General features: G+C 45.0%; 1 protein-coding gene across 2 annotated transcripts in view; it reads right to left on the bottom strand.

Moving 5' to 3' along the window:
- The window catches only part of AOX2 (aldehyde oxidase 2), a 77,859-nt gene that overhangs the window by 46,432 nt on the left and 8,374 nt on the right, over positions 1-23,053 (bottom strand). For both annotated transcript variants that reach the window (XM_059875094.1, NM_001281918.1), the window contains exons 7-14: positions 20,938-21,027; positions 18,049-18,129; positions 15,698-15,842; positions 13,914-14,006; positions 6,373-6,524; positions 4,658-4,751; positions 1,975-2,081; positions 486-670 (exon numbers count right to left, since the gene is read on the bottom strand). In XM_059875094.1, coding sequence (XP_059731077.1) covers positions 486-670; positions 1,975-2,081; positions 4,658-4,751; positions 6,373-6,524; positions 13,914-14,006; positions 15,698-15,842; positions 18,049-18,129; positions 20,938-21,027 — 947 coding nt within the window. The remainder of the gene's footprint in view (positions 1-485; positions 671-1,974; positions 2,082-4,657; positions 4,752-6,372; positions 6,525-13,913; positions 14,007-15,697; positions 15,843-18,048; positions 18,130-20,937; positions 21,028-23,053) is intronic.

Raw genomic sequence — 23,053 nt, 5'->3', positions numbered from 1 at the left:
TCACTTTACGAGTTGGATGGAAACTTAGAAATCACTTAAATAAGCTGTTCAGGGAAACCGAGGCCTGGGAGGCTGCACTAAGTAGCCTGGACATGCTAGAACCCAGGCATTAAATAAAGAGACCACCATGGCCAATCCCATGGTGAACTGAACAGGACTCAGACTTGGACACTGCCTTTGCTGAGAAGGAAACAGAGTGCCCCTGAGCAGCGGGAGCGATGGGGAGCGCTTGGAAGCTGCCTGGTGTGGGTTTGCCAGAGCATTGATGTGCATAGGAGCACCGGAGCTGAACACTTTCCTGGGCCATTTTCATTGTACACCTCACCCAAAGGGTGGTGCCTTATTAATCAAAGTCAAATGAGGTTAGAGTCATTTAGCAAAATTACAGAAAGAACAAGCAACGATTCTACATATAAGAGTTTCCATCTTTCCACTTTTTTTTAAATGTCAAGCTTCACCATCAGGGTACAGGGTGTGTCGCTTACCTCCCTAGGAGCTGCTGGCAGGACTTATGTGCACTGACTGTGGCAGCCCCGACCCCTCCATAGGTGATGCTCAGGTCCTCGATGATGTCTGTGCCCTCTTTGAAGAGGACTCGCATGCCGGCATTCACGTCGGGCAAGGCGTTTTGCTGGCACTGAGCCTGTCGGAAGGCTGACACGAATTCCCACTGTGGAGACAAAGACCATTTGGAGTTATTTGATATGTCAGAACTAAGAGCGAGCTTTCTGCTTCTTGGTGCCACTAATTAATCACTTAGACTCAATCAAAAGGGACGCAAAGGACACTTGGGACAATTTGGCTGCCTCTTTGTTCAAAGCGACTCTCAGTTAACAGGGTCACTGTGCGCTTTCCCGCTGGGGCCGGGATGTCTTTGCAAGGGATCCCTGTGTCATTTCCCCATGCTCTTATTTCCAGGTGCCATTTAGGCTAGTCCCCAGACCCTTTGTCCCCCATGAGGATGGAGGATCCCTCCAACACAGGTGTTTGGAAGGTGATTTGCTTAAAGTGTGAAAGAGATCCACTGGATTTCTTGCTTTGTAGATACTATCCCTTTTTCATTCTGTAAAGTTCATAAAGGTGCTGAATAGAACTTTCCAACAGTGGACTAGGGAATTTTCTAGCAGGGACAAGAGTCAGAAGGGTGATGGCTCCCCCCATGATCCTTGGCACCAGGACCACTGGTGCGGTGACTAAGTTAACAGAGATGGCCGCTGCCTTGCATGTGTTTCCATGTTTTTGGCCACCGGGGGCACTGTGTTTGGGTCGGCCTGCTTTTCTGTCTGGGTCTCTTACACTGATCCACACTGGACTGGGAACACACTTCAGAGTTTCCATTCCCAAGGAAAAAATAAATGAAGACCATACTTGGCTGAAAGCATGACTTAATATGAGACTTCCTGCATGACCCTGCTGGCTTTGGATCTCTCTGTGTATCTGTTGTGTTGCCCCTCTTGGGAAGACTGGTCTCTCAGATTCAGGTACACTTTGGGGGAGAAGCACCAGGAACAGGGAGTGAGGACAGAGGGTCCCCTCTGTAGCCGGCTGCGTGGCCATGTCTCCCCCAGAGATCATGTGTTAGGCGCTCCTGGTCTTCTGAACTGTTGGGGGTTAGCTCGAGTGGGCAGTCAGGAGGCCTAGCCCCAGCCTCTATCTCCTTGTGGGTCAGGCAGAGAAGCTCATTCCATAGCCAAAGAACTTTAATTTCCGCCTCCCAGATCTTGGACACGAGCGGGTGTGTGAGCATGACCGCAGGTTGGGCAGGCCCCACCCCACAGCTGAAACAACAACCCCAGCTCCATGCCTCCCAGAGCTGCTGGCCCGAGGGCGGCTGCGGGCCTTGGTGCCACGCCAGGCCACGAAGGACAGGAAACAGGTTTTCGGGGCAGACTTATTTTCCTTCCATCTGTTTTGAAACATCTAAAGATGACTGAACTCAGTTATAGAAAGAGAAAAACAACTCTCAAGTCTTACCTTTTGAGAGTGAGGAATATACACAGACTCCAAAATTTCTTCCGGCTTCAGGTCTGCACTTGCCAACCCAGCAAGAAAATGTTCACTTAGAGGAATCCGCCGTGTGCCTTCTGTTGAAGAAAATGACATTTCTGCACAGTTGCAACAAGGAATGCGAGATTATTCTATACTCTTAAATGTCAGCAGTGGAGAAGAAAAGGTCACCTTCCTCGCATGGAGCAGAGTGGGGGTCTGAGTGTGGTGGACCAGCCCCCAACCCGTCCTCCTCACAGGGAAGGGTGGTGGCAGCTTCGTGACATTTACTTTTTTGTTTGGTCGCTCCGTGGATCTTGTGGGATCTTAGTTCCCTGACCAGGGCTTAAACCCAGACCCCAGCACTGGAAGTACCAAGTCCTAACTCATGGACTGCTAGGGAATCCCTAGGACATGTACTCTTGTTAGCACACATGCTGTGTGAACTGGGCCTCTTCCTGTCCCCAAGGCCTACCAGACCTGTTTTCATCTTTCAGCAGAGACTGTTGAACTAAATCTAACTTGTTCAATACTATGATCAATGTTAGGGCATAGCTTAAGCTAAGGTTTGTTTCCACTATTAACAGAGCTCAGATTATTGGATTTGCTTTTTGTTCTTGCTGCTGCCGTTGGCTTCTAAACTGGATTATTGTTATTTAGTTGCCGAGCCATGTCCAACTCTTCTGCAACCCTGTGGACTGTAGCCGGGGCTTCCCTGGTAGCTCAGCTGGCAAAGAATCTGCCTGCAATGGGGGAGACCTGGGTTTGATCCCCGGGGTGGGAAGATCCCTTGGAGGAGGCCATGGCAATCCACTCCAATATTCTTGTCTGGAGAAACCCCATGGATAGAGGAGCCTTGCGGGCTACAGCCCATGGGGTCACAAGGAGTTGGACACGACTCAGCGATTAAGCACAGTGCAGGACTGTAAGCCTGACAGGCTCCTCTGTCCATAGGATTTTCCAGGCAAGGATACTGGAGTGGGTTGCCATTTCCTCCTTCAGGGTATCTTCCCAACCCAGGGATGGAACCCAAGTCTTCTGCATTGGCAGGCGGATTCTTTACCAGTGGACTCCCGGGAAGCTCTCTAAGCTGGATACCCATATCTTTAAAGCAATGTGAACAATTTACAAAACCTCCTTTCAGCCCCATTGTCACTACATGGTGGCGATAGTTAGAGCAGTCCCCTCTGGCTTTAAAAGTGGCTGTGGCTCCACGGGAAATGTGTGAGGAGACTGCAGCCCAGCAAATCTAACGTGTGTTCAGGTCCAGGAACAGCAGTGAGATGCTGATTGGAAGGTAGGTGTGGCCGAGACAGAGGAAGGTGGACCCCAGAGGGGCTCTTGTGTACCTGGGCCTCCCTCTTCGGGTGCCAGCTAGCTACTGGCCTCATTGGAGCTGGGCTGAGTGCAGATTGGAGGTGGCTTTGGCAGAGCTGGGAAAACAGAGACCTTGAGCCAAAGGTGACGACCAACATCCCAGCAGAGGAACACAGCTAGCACCGCTAGTCCTGAAGTAGAAGGCCCTGTGTCGGGGCCAGGCCGTCTTTGCTCTCCTGACGCCCCAGAGCCTTGGCATCCTCTCCCTTAGTCTTCAGGGTTCAAGATGGGGTGATTCTGGACTACAGGCCTGGTGGACCCAGCAAAACAGCTGACAGGGTCCTTCGGGGCTGAAGGATTTTCTCTCCTGGGCCCCACACAAAGCTGAATAGGAGTGTGAGGGCTTTTCCTTTGCCAGCAGGTCCCTCCCAACACTTCTCAGTTCCCACCCATCAGGGACCAGACTGTGTCAGCCAGCAATCCCCTGGGGAGGCTTATGATGCTGGTGAGATAATTCCTGGTTGGCCACACCCTGGAGTTCACATGGGGCAGTGTGACTGCTCCCTTGCACTCCAGTTTCCCGGGTCCAACTCAGCCCATTTGAGGGTATTTGATGGGGTGTGGGGGAGGGAGCGGGGGGAGAGATGGAAAGTGGGGAGTTAGAAGACCTGGGGAGGTGGCTGCTGGTGAAGAGGCGAGCACTCCTGTTGGGAAATCAAGGCAGACTGGATTCCCATCCCTCACCCCTTACTGCAAGCGACCTCAGTCGGGGGCGGGCGGCGGGGGTTGAACAAATTAGATGTGTTGTGTAAAGTATCCAGCAGAGCCTGGCACAGTCAGTGCGCACTGGATGGGAGTGTCAGCCTCTTTGGAGCAGCCAGAGCCAATGTGAGGGCTGAGCATCTCAGGGAGACAAGGGTGGAATACCCTGGAGCAGCCCTCAAGGACCGCCCTTCTTAGCCAGCATGGAAAATGTTGCTAGCCTTCCTCCTGCCCCCAGGGGCCCTACAGTGTCCCCAGCGTGTCCTCACTAGACTTGTGACTTCTTACACGGCAACTGGAGAGGGGACATGAGGAGGAGGAGGAAGTGGTCCTCTGGTCACAGAGAGGCTTCTAGTCAGCCTCTAGACAGCCCTGGCTGCCGCGGGCTGGCTGAGCTGTGGTTGGGGCTGGGTGTCGTGTGTATGTGGCGGGTGGTACAGAAGGTGCCATCCCCTGCATGAGAAGACTTCAGCCAGAATCCTGAGCTCCCCATGGTGGACTGAGAGCAAGAGACATGGGCTCTGACATAGCACCTCCTAAAACAGAGACAGAAACGCTGCAGGTGCTGTTCAAAGGGCTCTGGGTAGCTTACCTTCTGATGTCAGATTGAGGGTAGCGTTGCCCACAGCCAGAATTGGGTTCAGATCTGAGTAGCTATGTCGGCTTATAATATGACCCCCTAAAGACTAAGGAGAGAGAGTTATAGCCTTGGTCATTAGATCCCTCAAATTTGAGCCCCCCGCCCTTCCCGGCACCTGCTCACGGTCCTCCCTGGCAGGTGACAGGGTCTAGAGGAGTCTTGGCCTCCTCTGCAGATGAGACTCAGTTCAGATGCTGTGAGAGGTCCCCACCCACCCACAGCTTTGGATCGAGTGAGGAATGGATGGTAATGAGCACTGAATGGCATGTGGTGTGTTTCACCTGATGTCTCACTCCTTCATGCATATTTACTCACTCAGTCCTCACAACAGCTCAGTGAGATGAGGCCACTGTCCCCCTTTAAGAGATGAAGACACGGGGGCACAGAGGAATTATAAAACTTGATTAAGATCTCCCAGTGAGGAAGGGGCAGGACGGGGATGCAAAGGCAAGCACTGAGGTGCAGCGGCCAATTCTGAGCCACCCCTACTCAGGTGGCACAGATGGCCACGGTGCTGGCTACAAAAGTAGCCACGATGCTGCCTTGGGATCTCAGACTTATCTCATGACCTCTTGAATTGTTGGACTTCCCGGGGGCCAGGTTTGGGTGCTGGGCATCTATCACTGAGTCTCCCTTTTCCTCTTCTTGAGAGACTCCTCTTGGATCTGGTTAAGCTTATAGCATCTCAGAACATGTCAGGGAAATGACCGGCCATTCAGCTCAGTATTCTTCCCACACAGTGCCAGACTCTACAGTGACCACCCAGGTTGCGGGTGATCTGGGCTGGAACATGGGTGAGGGCACGGAACTCCCATTCCTCTATGAACAGCTTAATTTTAAAGTTCTTGTTTCCACTGAGCTGAAATCTACACCCCTGGATTCTCACTTATCGGTCATACTTCTACCCTTGGTGATCATATGAAATATATCACACCTCTTCTCAGGAGTAAGGCAGCTTTCACAATGCCCCACCACTGCTCTCTCTGTGGTGGTTTCCAACCCTTTACTCTCCTGTCACCGTCTCCTCACCAGGGTCCAGGGTATCAGACAGAACCCATGACAGGGAATCATTTGGAATCAATTGAAGAGCTTTTTCAGTAGAAACCTGTTCTCCCTCCATTCTTCGTATCCTAAGAATTTCTAATACATCATTCGGGGGTGTGTAAGGGAAGGGGTCATGTGTATTTTGAATATCTACATCTGCATTTGCCAGAGGTCAAATCAGCCGACCCTGAAGTCTGCCTCCCTGTTCTGAGCGTTATCGTCTAGCGGTGGTCTGAATAGTCTGGAGTAGGGGAGGCTACCCTCCTTGTTTTAGGTGTTTTACTTCTGCAGTCCATGGGGTTGCAAAGAGTAGGACACGACTTAGCAACAACAATGCAGCCTAAGATCAAATTAGTTTCTTTGAAGGTCTTATCATGAAATTAGCAAAACCATGACGTTCTTTTCCCACTTATATTGCTACTTAGCTATATGACTGAACTTGACTCAGAGTCTTCCTTTAAATATGTTATTAAATAATGGTTGCTATATTAAATGTATATTGTGCTGTTGTTTCAATCAGCTGAGACCCATGTGCACACTGATTCTGCCAATGCCTCTTTCAACATTTTGCTGAGATTAAGAGATAGGTGTAGCAGGCCTCGTGATGGGCCCAGAGGACATACAGCCATGTTCCGGATCTGCTGGCTGGCCAGACTCTTCAGGTGCTTCAGCAGCGCTCGGTACGTCTGGGTCTTCTCCTCCGGGAGCTCGGAGACCCTCTCAGCCAAGATGTCCTTGACCTGGGCCAGACTGCAGCCAGCACCTATTGTCAGTCCTGGAGAGCAGGAAGGACAGGAACAGCTAGCAGGAGGCAGACTCTACTAGAACGTTCCATGACCCCTTCCTGACTGACCACAGTGAAGCTATGCCAAGCTGTTTTGTGATTAAGGAGGATAAAACTGATAGCATTAAAAAAGTCAAAGGTCTTTCAATTGCCAAGGTCATTGTGTAAATCAACAATGCTTACACTGCTGATTTGACCCTCTATAGGTGGCTTCGACATTCAAAATCTTCAACACCAGTTCTAGGAGGGGGACCAGCCAATCAGAATGAATACAGTCCATACAAGGAGCTGCCTCGGGTATTACTTTGGGTGTTGTTGAGTGTGGGAGGGTGGGGTTCCCAGGGAGGGGCTAGGGAGTCAGGAGAAATGGGAGAGCATCCCGGGATCAGGGCAATACTACTTGGTTAGCCCCTGCAATAAAGCCTTTTCTCTTTGCAAAACAGAACAAAATGAAAACAAAACAAAACAAACAAAAGAAACTACTATTCGCTAATTCACTAGCTGGCAAGGAAATAACTCAGAATTTAAAAACTGTTGCAGGCTTTCCCTGCAACAGTGTATAAGAATCTGCCTGCCATTGCAGGGGACATGGGTTCCATCCCTGATCTGGGAAGATCCCACATGCTGTGGAGTAACTAAACCCCTGTGCCTCAACTACTGAGCCCATGCTGTAGAGCCCTCATGCCTAGAGCCATGCTCCACAGCAAGAAAAGCTGCTGCAATAAGAAGCCTGTGCACTGCAGCTGGAGAGTAGCCCCTACTTGTCACAACTAGACGAAAGCCTGTGCACAGCAAAGAAGACCTAGCGCAGTCAAAAGAAAAATAAATAATATCTAAAAAGAGAATGGCAAATATTTATATATAAAAAAACTGTTTCAGTCGTACTTGTGAGTATTGATATTGATAGTAGCATGGGCTCTGGGTTTCTCTGTAGTAGGGATGTAAAGGATTCAGCTCAATCTTTGAAAATGAAGAAGTCACCCAAACCATCAGGAGATGACTTAGTTGACCTTAAAAAATTAATCTTCAACTTCCCCTGGGGTTTGTGGAATGAGTCACTAACACACAGGGTATGATTTGGTCACTTCCAGGGCTGGCTTCTAACTGCTGTTAGTCTGTTTTTTTTGTTTTTCTTTAAGCAGGTTGCAGAGTGGGCTTTGATTTTTCTCTTATGGATTAACCTTGGAGAATATTTCACTCTCCCACATAACTTTATTTTCATTAATATTAAAAATGATCTCTTCGTTTCAAAGGCAAACCATTCAATATCACAGTAATCCAAGTCTATGCCCCAACTAGTAATGCTGAAGAAGAAGCTGAATGGTTCTATGAAGACCTACAAGACCTTCTAAAACTAACACCCCAAAAAGATGTCCTTTTCATTACAGGGGACTGGAATGCAAAAGTAGGAAGTCAAGAGATACCTGGAGTAACAGGCAAACTTGGCCTTGGAGTACAAAATGAAGGAGGACAAAGGCTAACAGAGTTTTGCCAAGAGAACACATTGCTCATAGAAAACATCCTCTTCCAACAACACAAGAGAAGACTCTACACATGGACATAACCAGATGGCCAATGCCAAAATCAGATTGATTATATTCTTTGCAGCCAAAGATAGAGAAGCTCTATACAGTTGGCAAAAACAAGACCGGGAGCTGACTGTGGCTCGGATCATGAACTCCTTATTGCCAAATTCAGACTTAAATTGAAGAAAGTAGGGAAAACCACTAGACCATTCAGGTATGACCTAAATCAAATCCTTTACGATTATACAGTGGAAGTGACAAATAGATTCAAGGGATTAAATCTGATAGACAGAGTGCCTGAAGAACTATGCACAGAGATTTGTGACCAAGACCATCTCCAGGAAAAAGAAATGCAAAAAGGCAAAATGGTTGTCTGAGGAGGACTTACAAATAGCTGAGAAAAAAAGAGAAGCAAAAGGCAAAGGAGAAAAGGAAAGATATACCCATTTGAATGCAGAGTTCCAAAGAATAGCAAGGAGAGATATAAGATATAGATATAAGATCTATATCTATATCTTATATAAGATATAAGATCTTATATATCTTATATATATATATCTCTATATATTATATATATATTGATCACTTATATATCTATATATATATATCAGATATAAGTGATCAATGCAAAGAAATAGAGGAAAACAATAGAATGGGAAAGACTAGAGATCTCTTCAAGAAAATTAGAAATACCAAGGGAATATTTCATGCAAAGATGGGCACAATAAAGGACAGAAATGGTATGGACCTAACAGAAGCAGAAGATATTAAGAAGAGGTGGCAAGAATACACAGAAGAACTGTAAAAAAAAAGTCTTCATGACCCAGATAACCACAATGGTGTGATCACTCATCTAGAGCCAGACATCCTGAAATGCCAAGTCAAGTGGGCCTTCATCACTACAAACAGAGCTAGTGGAGGTAATGGAATTCCAGTTGAACTATTTCAAATCCTAAAAGATGATGATCTTAAAGTGCTGCACTCAACATGCCAGCAAATCTGGAGAACGCAGCAGTGGCCACAGGACTGGAAAAGGTCAATATTCATTCCAATCCCAAAGAAAGGCAATGCCAAAGAATCCTTAAACTACTGCACAATTGCACTCATCTCACACGCTAGCAAAGTAATGCTCAAAATTCTCCAAGCCAGGCTTCAGAAATACTTGAACTGTGAACTTCCAGATGTTCAAGCTGGATTTAGAAAAGGCAGAGGAACCTGAGATCAAATTGCCAACACCCGCTGGATCATTGAAAAAGCAAGAGAGTTCCAGAAAAACATCTACTTCTGCTTTATTGACTACACCAAAGCTTCTGACTGTGTAGATCACAATAAACTGTGGAAAATTCTTAAAGAGATGGGAATATCAGACCACCTGACCTGCCTCCTGAGAAATCTGTATGCAGGTCAAGAAGCAACAGTTAGAACTAGACATGGAACAACAGACTGGTTCCAAATTGGGGAAGGAATATGTCAAGGCTGTATATTGTCACCCTGCTTATTTAACTTATATGCAGAGTACATCATGAGAAATGTTGGGCTGGATGAAGCACAAGCTGGAATCAAGATTGCCTGGAGAAATATCAATAACCTCAGATATACAGCTGTTATCACCCTTATGGCAGAAAGCAAAGAGGAACTAAAGAGCCTCTTGATGAAAGAGAAAGAGGAGAGTGAAAAAGCTGGTTTAAAATTCATCATTCAAAAACTAAGATCATGGCATCCAGTCCCATCACTTCATGGCAAATAGATGGGGAAACAATGGAAACAGTGACAGACTTTATTTTGGGGGGTTCCAAAATCACTGCACATGGTGACTGTAGCCATGAAATTAAAAGATGCTTGCTCCTTGAAAGAAAAGCTATGACTAACCTAAACAGCATATTAAAAAGCAGAGACATTACTTTGCCAACAAAGGTCTGTCTAGTCAAAGCTATGGTTTTTCCAATAGTTATGTATGGATGTGAGAGTTGGACTATAAAGAAAGCTGAGTGCCGAAGAATTGCTGCTTTTGAACTGTGGTGTTGGAGAAGACTCTTGAGTGTCCCTTGGACTGCAAGGAGATCCAACCAGTCCATTCTGAAGGAGATCAGCCCTGAATATTCTTTGATAGGACTGATGCTGAAGCTGAAACTCCAATACTTTGGCCACCTCGTGCAAAGAACTGACTCACTGGAAAAGACCCTGATGCTGGGAAAGATTGAAGACGGGAGGAGAAGGGGCCAACGGAGGATGAGGTGGTTGGATGGCATCACCAACTTGATGAACATGAGTTTGAGCAAGCTCCAGGATTTGGTGATGGACAGGGAAACCTGGAGCACTGCAGTCCATGGTACCGCAAAGAGCTGGACACGACTGAATGACTGAACTGAAAAATGTACTTGGTGCAATACTTTCCCAGTCCTACCAACATACCCACATAACTAACACCGCCTGTTGTTTCAGTGATCATAGTTAACCTAATTGATTAACAAAACTACTAGCTGCTTCTTATTATCTGTATGCTAAGCAAATCTTGAAAGTGAAAGTGTTAGTCACTCCGTCGTGTCCGACTCTTTGCGACCCCATGGACTGCAGCGCACCAGGCTACTCTGTCCATAAGATTCTCCAGGCAAGAATACTGGAGTCGATTGCCATTTCCTCCTGCAGTGGATCGCCATTTCCTCCTCCAGTGGATCTTCCCGACCAAGTGATCAAATGCGGATCTCTTGCGTTGCAGGTGGATTCTTTACCATCTGAGCCATCAGGGAAGCCCATAAGCAAATCACGCCTTAAAGTAACTATACTGCTCCTCTGCCTGGAATGTCTCTCAGCCTAGAATCCTCACCCTGTTTCTGCATCAGTATCTCATAAAAGGCACACGGGATCTGGTCCCATCGGTGATTGTCTATTGCTTCCCATCACAAGTTCCAGTAAAGCTTTAACTTCCTCAAAATCTTGCCTTCCTTTTACCTGCAGGAGCACTGGGCAGACCATGCTTATTTCCTACCATACAATTCCTCCTGTCATATAGATCCAGAGCCGTATTAGTAGGGAAGAAATTAGAGGCAAAGATTTTTATCTGGTTATGGTCAGCAGCATTACACAGTCTAGCACGACCATCTGTTGTTTGACGTAGATAGAAAAGAGAAGTTCAGGGACTTCTCTGGTGGTCCGGTTGTTAAAACTCCCTACTTTCACTGCAGGGTTTGATCCCTGGTCAGGGAACTAAGATCCTACATGTTGCGTGCCCAAAAATAATAAATAAAAAATAAAGTAATTAACTTAAATAAAAAAAAGGCAGGCAATGCAGTTCAGTCCCAGGGGAGAGTATGTCAGCTGTCTTCCCTATTGCCTAGGTCCTCATAAGTATGGGTTTCGGATTCAGGCTGAGGCGAGACAATCCATTTTAGAGACTTCTGTTTGATTCTTTCCATCGCTCACAGTAGCCCCTCACTTTGTGTCAGGCATGACACAACTGTACTGAGAAAATTCTATTTACTGAACTTCTATTCATGTTTTATTCCACCTTTGGTCACAAAACCTAGCTTGCATTTCAGTGGTGTTGAAAAGATCTTTATCTTTATATGATTCTCAGAACATGGGGTTTATTTTAACTCCATGCTTTTCAGAGTTTGAGGGTCTATGGGTTTAAGATGCACTGACTTCCTGTAGCACTTACTGTACTAAACATTTTGAAGGTGAGTGGGGGGTATATCCAGCCAAACAAGTAGGTGACATGGATTAGCACACAAAATGTAAACAAACGCAAGCTGTCACAGATATTTATTTCCTGGGGTTGCTGGTGGTGGTGGTGGGTACAGCTGGCTCCAGTGTAACCCTCCCCTACAAGTGTTCTTCACTCCTCTGGGCCTCAGGAAAAGCTTGGGCATCCTGAGAAAGGTCCCTGGAGGCTTCTAGAGGTGACTCACACTTAAAGTTTAAGGGGCCCCAAGGAAAACACATGGTTAAGATTTTAGAATCTGCCTCTATCTTGCCTGCTGAGTCTAAACTGACAAAAAGCCAGTTGGACAGCCAGTGGGTTGGGCCTGGGGGGACAGGGAATGGCAGTAAAGATGGGCGTTCTGGACTGGACATGGGAGACGTGTGCCTTGGTGACCGGCCACCAGCCAGTTTGCAGACCTTGGGCCAGATCTCTTTCCTTTTGTCCTGGCCCTGTTGGAGGAAATATAGGGGGCTTGGTGGGATGGAGAAAGTCTTCCCCCTCCTTCAAACAGAGGAGCTTATTTTCATCTATTAGGATTTGTTTGAGGACTGAGTTGTGATGCTTAAACAAGTTTGAAAATCATGGGCTAAACCATGGGCCTGGGGTGAAGATGAGGAAAAGGGTTGTCCTGTCTTGACTGTCTGCTTAAAACATTTGACAGACTTTGTTGGTGGTCCAGTGGCTAAGACTGCTCTGCCAAAGCAGGGGGCCTGGGTTTGATCCCTGGTCAGGGAACTAGGTCCCATAGGCCACAGTGATGATTGAGGATCCTGCGAGTCGTAACTAAGACCTGGTGCAGCCAAATAAATAAATGTTAAAAAAAAAGGGTACTTGATTATACCCCCAAACCACCCATTTTACTCTTCTCTCTTCCTCTTCTCTCCAACTCCAAGATTTCAGATATATCTAAGATATACACTCCCCTCATTTTCTGAGTGGTGTGTGGATGTGCTACTTAAACACAAGGCTGAAGCTGTGAGGCTGTGGTGCAAAACCAGGAAGGGTCCCTTTCCTTGCAAATGGGTGGGTCAGGGTCAGGGAAGGCAGGCTTGCTGGTCTGCAGCACAGTCTAAGTTTGGCTGATAATGGTTGAGGCCGGGAAGGTAGGACTCCGGGATGGCAGTGATACTGCCAAGGTGGGTCCCTTCTCCTGCCCACCACGGATCTCCAAAAACACGTGATGGCCTACAAGTCAGTCTGGACTAAAGCTTTCAGTTCAGCCAACCTCCCTGTTGCCCGAGTTAAGGAAATCATTATTACTACTGCATTCCAAATTCAAGTTCCTGGCTCACTCATTCATTTAGTCTTTTTTTCTTTCCATTAAGTCATTTAGTACATATACACATGTACCTTAGACAAGCACATGTATGCTAAGAGACCTGCTGGATGAGAGAAGGAGTAAAATAAAAGTCCTTTCGTTAAAGGGGTTGCTGTGCATCTTGAAGGCAAAGTCTTGGATATTTTCTTCCTGCTCTGTGGGTGCCACCTTGCCTGATGAAGAGTCTGCACTTAGTGGGCCCTTAAGGATGTTGCAAATGACCAGGGGTGCTACCCTGGGCAGGTTTCTGTCTTACTTGGCCTTTTGCCATTGCCCCTAAGAGACACATAGCATCTGAATGCCAGACACTAAGTTAAATGCCTCCTGCAAACCTGCCTCCCTCCCTGGAACTGACCATCCAACTGATAGATAGTACTTCTCTCTTGCTGTCTTCTCCTTAAACTGACACTGCAAGTTTATTGCCTTTGTGTCGCCATGCCTTTTTTTTTTTTGACTACACTGAGAGGCAGACATGTGGGGTCTTAGTCCCCAGGCCAGGGATAAAAGCTGCGCTTCCTGCATTAGAAGCGTGGTCTTAACCACTGGACCACCAAGGAAGTTCCATCATGGCTCTTTATAGGCAAGAATCCTACAGGTGACTACAAGGTCTTGAATGATATCATCCAAATACCCCATATTCTGTACAAAGCTTTTGATAGTAAAATTTCACAGTGGGAATATAATATCACATCAGAAAAATGTCAAAGAGTTGGAAACAAGTCAGACAAGATAAATGTATGATGAGGTTCTAAACTATTTAGTGTTTAGTTAGTGCAAGTGTTTAGTGCAGGGATTGGTTCATGGATATTTTACAAAGAAAACCTGGTACTCACCATCATTTGTTTTAGACACCACATTCAGCTCAGAAATCCTAGCAGGAGAGAGGAGAATTGGGTGCAAACATCCTTTAGATCTCATGGCAGGTCCTGAAAGTAAATGCAGTATATATCTTAAGAGAGGGAGAGTTAGGAAAAAGAAAATGCAATTTTTTTGGCATTGAAAGTTTCTCATTAAAATATTCAGATGCTAATTTTAAACACTGGCAATAAATGCATATATATGTGACAGCATCGGCCATACACCCTGCCAAGTAATTTTATAGCACATGTGCTTCCAGTATATGTATTTATCTATAGTCATTATGTGAATGGAGAAGGCACTGGCAACCCACTCCAGTACTCCTGCCTGGAAACTCCCATGGACGAAGGAGCCTGCTAGGCTGCAGTCCGTGAGGTCGCTAAGAGTCGGACACGACTGAGCGACTTCCCTTTCATTTTCCACTTTCATGCATTGGAGAAGGAAATGGCAACCCATTCCAGTGTTCTTGCCTGGAGAATCCCAGGGACAGGGGAGCCTGATGGGCTGCTGTCTATGGGGTCACACAGAGTCGGACACAACTGAAGCGACTTAGCAGTTAGCAGTAGCATTATGTGAATATAAAAATAGGAAATAAAATGGATGAGAGATTCTTAGAAGACTCTTAGGAGATGTGTATAGAGGTATCTGAAAGAGCCAAGACTTTGAAAACATGCCATGGCCTTGAGCAATGGAATGGAAGTGTGAACTGTGTCCTCGGCACAGGATGGAATTAGCACACTTATGTGCAACCATGTGGGCAGGTCCCAGCTCAAGAATGTTAAATGCACAAAGCAAACTGTAGAGGAGTAATACTGTGTCCATCTACTTGAGTGAAGTTCAAAAATATGCAAAACTAAGCAACACATTGCTTAGGAACTCAAATATACGGGTATAACATGTAAAAAACAGAGAAGAGATGGACCAACACCATATTCAGTCCAATGAGCACCCCTGAGCGGAAGGGGAGGTGGGGGACTATCGTCTCGGGGGGCCCATGGGGCAAACTTCTTGGTAAAGCTCTGGTTCTCAAAGTGAGGGTGGTGATAACTGGGTGTAGATTGTTAATATATCCACCGTATTTCATAAAATTCTATTTAATTTACTCAATACCTAATGGAAACAAAATTTAAAAGGACAAGGTAAATTAAATAATTAACAGTCCTTTAATACTGCTGCACACCTCAAGGGGTTACACTGCATACTTCCAGGGTCTGTGTATATTGAATTTTGGAGGCTATTTTATTATATGATAATACTATCATATTTGTATTATCTTTTAATATTATTTATGTAATGTATATATAAAAGTATATGCAGTATATTATGTTTTTTGCTCAGTTGTGTCCGACACTTTGCAACCCCATGGACTGTAGCACATCAGGCTCTTCTGTCCATGGGATTCTCCAGGCAAGAATACTGGAGTGGGTTGCTATGCCCTCCTCCAGGGAATCTTCCTGACCCAGGGATCGAACCTGGGTCTCCTGCATTGCAGGCAGATTCCTTACCATCTGAGCCACCAGGAAATATATATATATATACTAATATTTATATATAGTATACATAAAAGGTAATGTATAAATAATTATTATATAATATACAATATAAGAGTACATTTTATAATACATTATTTTACTATAACACTTTTATTAAAAACAATGATGTCTTTATCTTTAAAAAGTAGTTTTTTAGACTAGGAGACAGGAAGTCCCGTTCGGCACTGAGGCCTGGTGGTGGTGTGAGAACTGTTGTAATCACTCACCCAGTGATGTGTTGCCCAGGATGAGCGGGGCTTCTGGGTGTTTTGCTTTCAGCTCCAGGAGGTCTTTGAAGGTCCCAGGGGAGATCCAAGTAACCCTCTCTCCGTGAAAGGTCAGGGTTCGTTTTTCTGGGTTCTCTGTCATTCTCTAAGTGCAAATAACAAAGGTGTGTGCACGTGGGCACATCTGTATTCCTGGGTTATGATAGACTCCGGGTGGAGGTATGTTTCTCTAGAGAGATTTCAAAAGTTCTGGATTTCCCCTGACCAAAAAGATACTCACTATACCATTGGCTAATGCTTGAATTTCCATAATTAGATATTTATTCCTTTTAGCTTAAGACTTGTTCGTGTGTAGTGCTTTGGAGGAAAGTGACAATATGAGCTGGCATGTGTCATTGACTCTTCAGTATAGATTAACTTAGCATAATTTAGTATCATGGCCTTAAAAAATCATAATTATACTGATACTCCTAAATTAGAATCTTCAGTTTTACCTCTGAAATCCAAGCTCACATACCTGAATGAGTGCTCAGTGTCTCTTCTTAGATGTATAATAGGCATCTCAAATTTAACATGTCCAAAACTGAGTTCTTCATGCCCCATCCTCCTCCAAGCCCCCTCAGAAAGGATTCCCTAAGGGAAAAATCCCCTGCTCCTCCAGAGGTCTTCCCCTTCTCAGTAAATGGCCACTCCCCTTTCCAGCTGCCCAAAGCCCTGGAGTCAGCCTTGACTCCTTTCTCTCCCCACACACCACATCACATTCATCAGGAAATCTTGTTGGCTCTTCCAAAAGTGTATCCAGACTCCACTGGCTCCTCACCAGGCGCATGCTGGCTGCCTGGCCCAGCACCACCATCCTCAGGAGGGCACAGCTGCCCTGACGGGCTCACTGATCCTTCTCTCACCCATCCCCAGGCTATTCCTGTCCCAGCAGCCCAAACCACCCCAGATCCCACCCATTACAAGGTTAACAGGAGCGTACTCCTCTTATGTCCAACCTCTCTGATAGCTTCTCATCTGATGCAGAGTAAAAGCCAAGCAGTCTAAGTCCAGGATGGTCTGCCCCCAGCCCTGCAGCTTTCTGACTTCTCTGGTTCCCTGAGTTCCTGCCAGGCTGGCCCCTGCTCTGTCCTTGATCAGGACAGGAGTTCTCCTCTCCTTGGTATCTCTGCACTTGCTGCCCTGCTGCCTGGATTGCTCTTCCCCACCATGACCAGTTCCTTCACCTACTTCAGCACTTTCATCAAATACTACCTTTTCAGAGATGTCTTCTCTGGCCAGATATTGAAAATTGCAACCCCCTGCATCCTATCCCCCTTCACTGTTTTATTTTGTTCTCCTTATCACTTGCTGACACGCTATATAACTTATCTATTATCTGTCTATTTATCTATTTAAACTTTTTATTTTATATTAGAGTATAGCCAATTAACAATGTTGATAGTTTCAGGTACATGGCAGAGTGACTCAGCCATACACACACATGTATCCACTCTCCCCCAAACTCCCCTCCCATCCAGGCTGCCACATAACATTGAGCGGAGTTCCCTGTGCTATACAGTAGGTCCTTGTTGGTTATTCATTTAAAATATAGCAGTGTGTACATGTCCATCCCAAACTCCCTAACTATCCCTTTCCCACACACTTCCCCACTGGTAACTGTAAGTTCCTTCTCTAAGTCTGTGAGTCTGTTTCTGTATTATAAATAAATTCATTTGTATCATTTTTTAAAAGATTATTTGTATAAGGGATATCATCTATTGTCTTGTTCATTATGTGTCTCTCCAATCAAATTACAGTCTCCTTGGGGGCAGGTCCTTGGGTGAGTTTTGTTCCCTGTTGTGTATTCAGTACCTAGAACAGTGCCTGGCATGTTACTGAATGATTAGTATTTGTTGAATGTATGAATGAACATATCAGAACCCCTTCAGAAATATGTTATCGAATGGAACAACTGGATGTTAGAGAGGGAAGATAGAAATGCTGACAGAGGGAAGAACTGGGAGGCCCTGGAAGTGCCACTTGAGGTCAGTATCTGGGAAGGGCTGGAAAGATCGAGTTAGAAGTTGAGAAAAACTGGATTGATTGGGACAGTCAATAGGGATACAGTGCAGATGACGATGATGGAAGTAATAACAAAAATGGTTAAAATATAGCCTCAGTTGAGGCTTTGGGGAATGTGTACAGGGCATCAGCCAGGGCTGGGTGAGCCAGGCGGGGACAAGCATTCTGATTTGGTCAAGAATTTCTACAATTTGATAATTTCACAGGATGGAAAAAGTGGTTTTTAAAAACTGAGCTTATAACCAGTGACATTTCAATAAGCACATAAAACACCCAACTCCTCTTACCAAGAGTTCCGGGGGAAATATGAGCTCCTGGGTAGGGTCCAAGGGCTGGAACTCCTCTTTCACAAATAACTCTGTGCAAATCTTTATAAGGGCAGAAAAAGGTGGTTCCATCAGTCGGGGTCAATTGGAAACAGCATCATAATTCTTTACATTAATAAGGCAAAATGAACACAATAATAGCTCCGACTCTCCTTGTATGGAAAATAGTTCAAACCAAATAGTTTTAAATAAGAATTGTGTTGACACTAAAGAAAAGGATATCCTATGAACCAGTTCAAATAGTATCCTGCAAAATACAAAGACTGTCTATGAAAAACAATCAGAGGTCAATTAGTTTGGGAAATCCTCTTCACTGTGTCCGAGCCACTACTCCCTCATCTGTCAAGTTAAGATTCAAAATGCGAAAAGCTCTGAGAAGTCCTGTAATTTAAGTAAAACACGACTCTGAACATATATGCTCTTGTGTAAGCACATACACACACCCCACTTGCTTTAATAACACTAGTTGGCATTTATGGAGTGCTTACATTCCATGTGCTTTCTACACATATTAATAATTTACTTAATCCTCCCCAACAATTGTACAAAGAAAGTAAATTGCCATCTCTATTTCATCTATTAGGAAACCAAAGCACAGTGAAAAGTTACCCAAACTGCAATCCTCTCTAAATTAAGTCTGTTTTAGTTTTGGAAACACTTATTCTCAAGACATTTTCTAAAGAGTAAGGCAAATCAGGAGAGAACTGTGGGGTGTGGGGCTGGAAGGATATATAATGGGGAAACCCATGGAAGATGGGCTGGCCGAGCACGGCGGTGGGTGGGGCTGGTGGGGTGGGGGAGACAGATTTGAGTTCATTATCAGCTCTGCCACAACTTGGCTCTCGGACCCTCTCAATAGAAATGTACTCAATCTTTCTAAAGATTAAATAGAAATAATACCTATTTTAAAAAACTGAAGTATAGTTGATTTACAATGTTATACCAATCTCTGCTGTACAGCAAAGTGACTCAGTTTTACACGTATTTACATTCTTTTTAAAATATTCTTTTCCATTATGGTTTATCCTAGGGAATTAGATATAGTTCCCTGTGCTATACAGTGGGACCTTGTTGTCTATGCATTCTAAATGTAACAGTCTGTAAATACCAACCCCAAATTCCCAGTGAAATAAGGACTATTTTGAAGGGTAATTGTGACATGTAGATGAAATGACCTGACATTTGTCCAACACTCCCCTGCTTTTCCCTCTGTCTCTGTAAGGTCTTCCCAGATTCTGGAAGGAAAACTTGCATTATTCCTTGTGTAGGTCCTTAGTAGGATCCCAGACTGAGACATACCTGCCAGCATCTGAAGGACCAGTTTTTGCCTTAGCTGGAATTAGAAGTGTAGGCAGTACCTGGGGGCAATAATGTGGTGTGTATCTATAACCTAGAAGTAAGATAGTGTCTGAGAATTAAAATGGAAAACAATGGATCTGAGCTGAGGAATTAAAATTCCCCTGAACAGGAGCTAGGCCAAGACTTCACAGTTACCCCATGGAAGACAGTAGCACAGCTTCAAGAGATGGGAGTGTCATGGGGCAGACATGTGCCATCTAGTAGGTCTACCTGATGGGTGGAGAGGGGTCTTCCCTGCTGTTCCCCTTATGATTATCAATGGCTCTGCACCCATGCTCACCAAGCAATCTTCCCCTTATATTGTGACATCCTGTGCGTGCTTTCCTACAGCAAAGGATGTGGCTCAGTGCCCATAAGATCCACCTTAAAATTGTGTTTCTCTTTATAAATGAATATTGCGGCACAGTCCAGTTTAAATATGTTCTTTTGAGTTTGGTTAGAGTGATTCAGGTGGTTGCCAGAGCCCAGTCATGTGTGCTGTGTGCTTAGTCACTCAGTTGTGTCTGACTCTTTGTGATCCCATGGATTAGCCCGCCAGGCTCCTCTGTCCATGGGGATTCTCCAGGTAAGTGGAGTTGCCATGCCCTCCTCCCAACCCAGGGATCAAACCCAGATCTCCCATATTGCAGGCAGATTCTTTACCACTGAGCTACCAGGGACAGATTGAATTCCGGAGGCTACAAAATCCAGACTTTAGAATATTTTTAGCCCTCCAGGGGGCACTGATCCTCCGTGAAGTGGTTGTCCGTGGTGTAGCCTGCCTTCCTGAGGAACACCCCTCTCTTCCATTGCACAGCTTCCCCGGACAGAAATAAAGTGACAGGGGAGGCCAAGAATGGAAATAAGGTAGGTGTTAAGGGTAAAAACAAAACCAGCAGGGAATGACGGGCTCAGTTTTGTGTAAGGGCAGCTCTGTTCGTTTAGCTTTCCATGTCTACAGGGAGCAGACTCTATTTTTCCTGTCTTCTCACTAGGAATTTTCTCTAAATAATTCCTGTAAGAACTTGGCAGTGGGTCTTTTTTGGGAAACTAGCATCTGTCAGAGAGCAAAGCCAGAGACTGGGGTGTTTCAGGCTGGATGTCCCAGCTGTGGGGGCCGTGAACTCGCTGTCTGAGTGTGGACGGGCTCCCCAGCCTCCCTGAAGCAGCAGTGCCCTCTCTCTGCAGAGGGGGAGACAGTGCGAGAAGACAGGGCGGCAGGAGCCGGGTTAGGCAAGGACAGGACTCGCAGAGCTGGGGCAAGTCTTTGTTCTCTGACCTAAACCGGCTTAGGTTTTACTGTTTCAACCTTCCAGAGAGTGAAGAGGGAAATCAGAGCACGAGCTTTCAATCACCTCTTTACCCTGCTCCCAAATGGAAAGTGCTTTATTCATGCCTCCACTTTGGACGTTTGTAGAAGCAGAGAATGACCATCAGAGCACACAAGCACAGTTTCAGTACTGTTGGTGTTAAGTGATACTCTTGGGGAGAAGACAAAGCAAAGGGACTCACGTCACTTTTCCTGCCAAGCGAGGAAGAATCATTTTCTCCCAGATCCAGGCAGCATTTTCCTGTTCCTTTCTGTTGACAGCCATTTGACTCCTAGGACAGTGAAATGCCTTGAGATGAAAAACTTAAAAACAGATATCTATTTAAAAAAGATGAAATTTTGAGTACACTCGCTTTCCTGGAGTATAATTATGTTAGCTTGTGCTATACAACAACAACGTGAATCAACTCAATTATACATATACATATATCTCTTCCCTCTTGAGCCTCCCTCTCACCACCTGCCTCTCCTATGAAAAACTTTCTGACATGTAAATCAGTGTGTGCCTTAAAGGGCTTGGCAATTTAAATGAGGCTCCAAGCTTTTTAAGTCGCTTTCGGTGGTTTCTATTGGAATAGGGATAATCAGAAGATCTTTCCTTTTTGCTTTATTTTAAAAATATGATTCAGATACATAATATATAATATAGATAAATAATATAGATAGAATATATAATATATTCACAATATGTAATAAATAGCATAAACAATAATAAAGAATATGAAGAAATATAAAAGAAACTATCATTACTGATAAACATTTTTATATAATATATATTTGTACTATATTTATAGTTAGTACAATATGCCTTTTATTTTGACTTTTTGTTCATTTATTTACTGTCATTAAAGTCTTTAAAATATATTTTTGTTGATGGCATATTAATCTATCTTCTGGCTATTCCATAAATATATTTGTAAAATTTGCCATTGATGTATACTTAATTTTTTCCCTATATTTTATAACTACAAATAACATAAACACTTCGTTCATTGCAGGTATAGTTTTGTGTACATCTGTGAATTTTTTTTAAGGTGAATTCCTAGTTGTAGAATCACTTGATAAGATGTTTTTCAGAGCAATAACCATTGCTAGTATCCATTCTCTGCAAGATTTGACAACATTGACTATTATCATTTATATAGGGACCTAAAAAAGAGAAAATAAAAAGAAAGACAAAGAAAGAAAGCAGTTTTGGAGCCAGGTCTCCCCACCATCTGCAATCTGTATGGCACTGACTGGGAATGAAAGGACAATCAGTGAATTTTAAAGCCGGTTTCCATTCGCTGGTTCTTTCATTTCCCATTTCTCCAACCTTACTTCTTGTATTTTATTCCTCAAATAGTCTCTCCTAAGTCTCTAGTAAAATACTTTCTTCCAGATACTTGAATTCGTTGTCTCTGCACAAATGTCTCAGGCTGGCAGCTTCCTAGTTGTGCCCAAGAAGCAAAACCAGCTGAGCCAAACCAGTAGCACTTCCTCTCTCACTCAAAACTCTGAGCTCTCATGACAGACCATGAGTGAGTGGTAACAGAGGAAGCCAGTCTCCGCTTGCTTAGCAGATAAGAGCCTTGGGTATTCCTGCTTTGGGACTCGCTTCCTTTCACCCGTTAAGGTTCCTGGGGCCTGTTGGCTGCACAGTGGGTCTCTGACTACAATTTTTCCTTTACCCCCAAAGGCTGTGCTTGGAAAGGTGGATAACATCCATGTTCCAGAGGGAGAGAGGTTGCCTTTAACTTCCTTCATTTGTATTTCACAAGTGTTTTTCCGTTTACACCAGTAATTTGATGGCTTTACAAGCCATACATTTTATTTCTCAGCTTGTCAACCACTGGCTCCCCCGTGTGGCAATAGAAGATGGGACAGGCATGGGGGATGGGCCTGGCTCTGGGGAGCGGGACACACCTGCTGGTTCATTTCTAGGCCCTTGTCCACTCTTCATGGAGCTGAGGCAAGAGCACAGATGGAGGCCCTGGCCTGGGGCTTGCTGCTCTTCCCTCCTCACCCTGGCTCTAGGTCTGTACTGTGAAGGGCCTCACACACCTGTAAACCAGCCTGCAAATCCAGATTCTGTCTACTTCCTCCCCGAATAGCCAGTGTTTGGCTTCTGGTGCACATGCTGGCTGTTATGATCTTCTCGAGGAAGATGGACTGGGGGAAGAGGCCTGTTCCTGGGAATGGGGTCAAGACCATGTCTGGAGCATAGTCCAGAAAAGGGTGAAGGCTTGAAGTGAACAAGTCACTTTGGCCCTGTGGCCTCCTGAGATTGGCTGTAAGGGGACCGGAGAGGGGTTCTCT

This window comes from Bos taurus, chromosome 2, assembly GCF_002263795.3.
Source record: "Bos taurus isolate L1 Dominette 01449 registration number 42190680 breed Hereford chromosome 2, ARS-UCD2.0, whole genome shotgun sequence".
Taxonomy (NCBI): domain Eukaryota; kingdom Metazoa; phylum Chordata; class Mammalia; order Artiodactyla; family Bovidae; genus Bos; species Bos taurus.
Note: the sequence above shows the minus strand (reverse complement) of the source record. Positions and strands in the feature narration are given on the sequence as shown.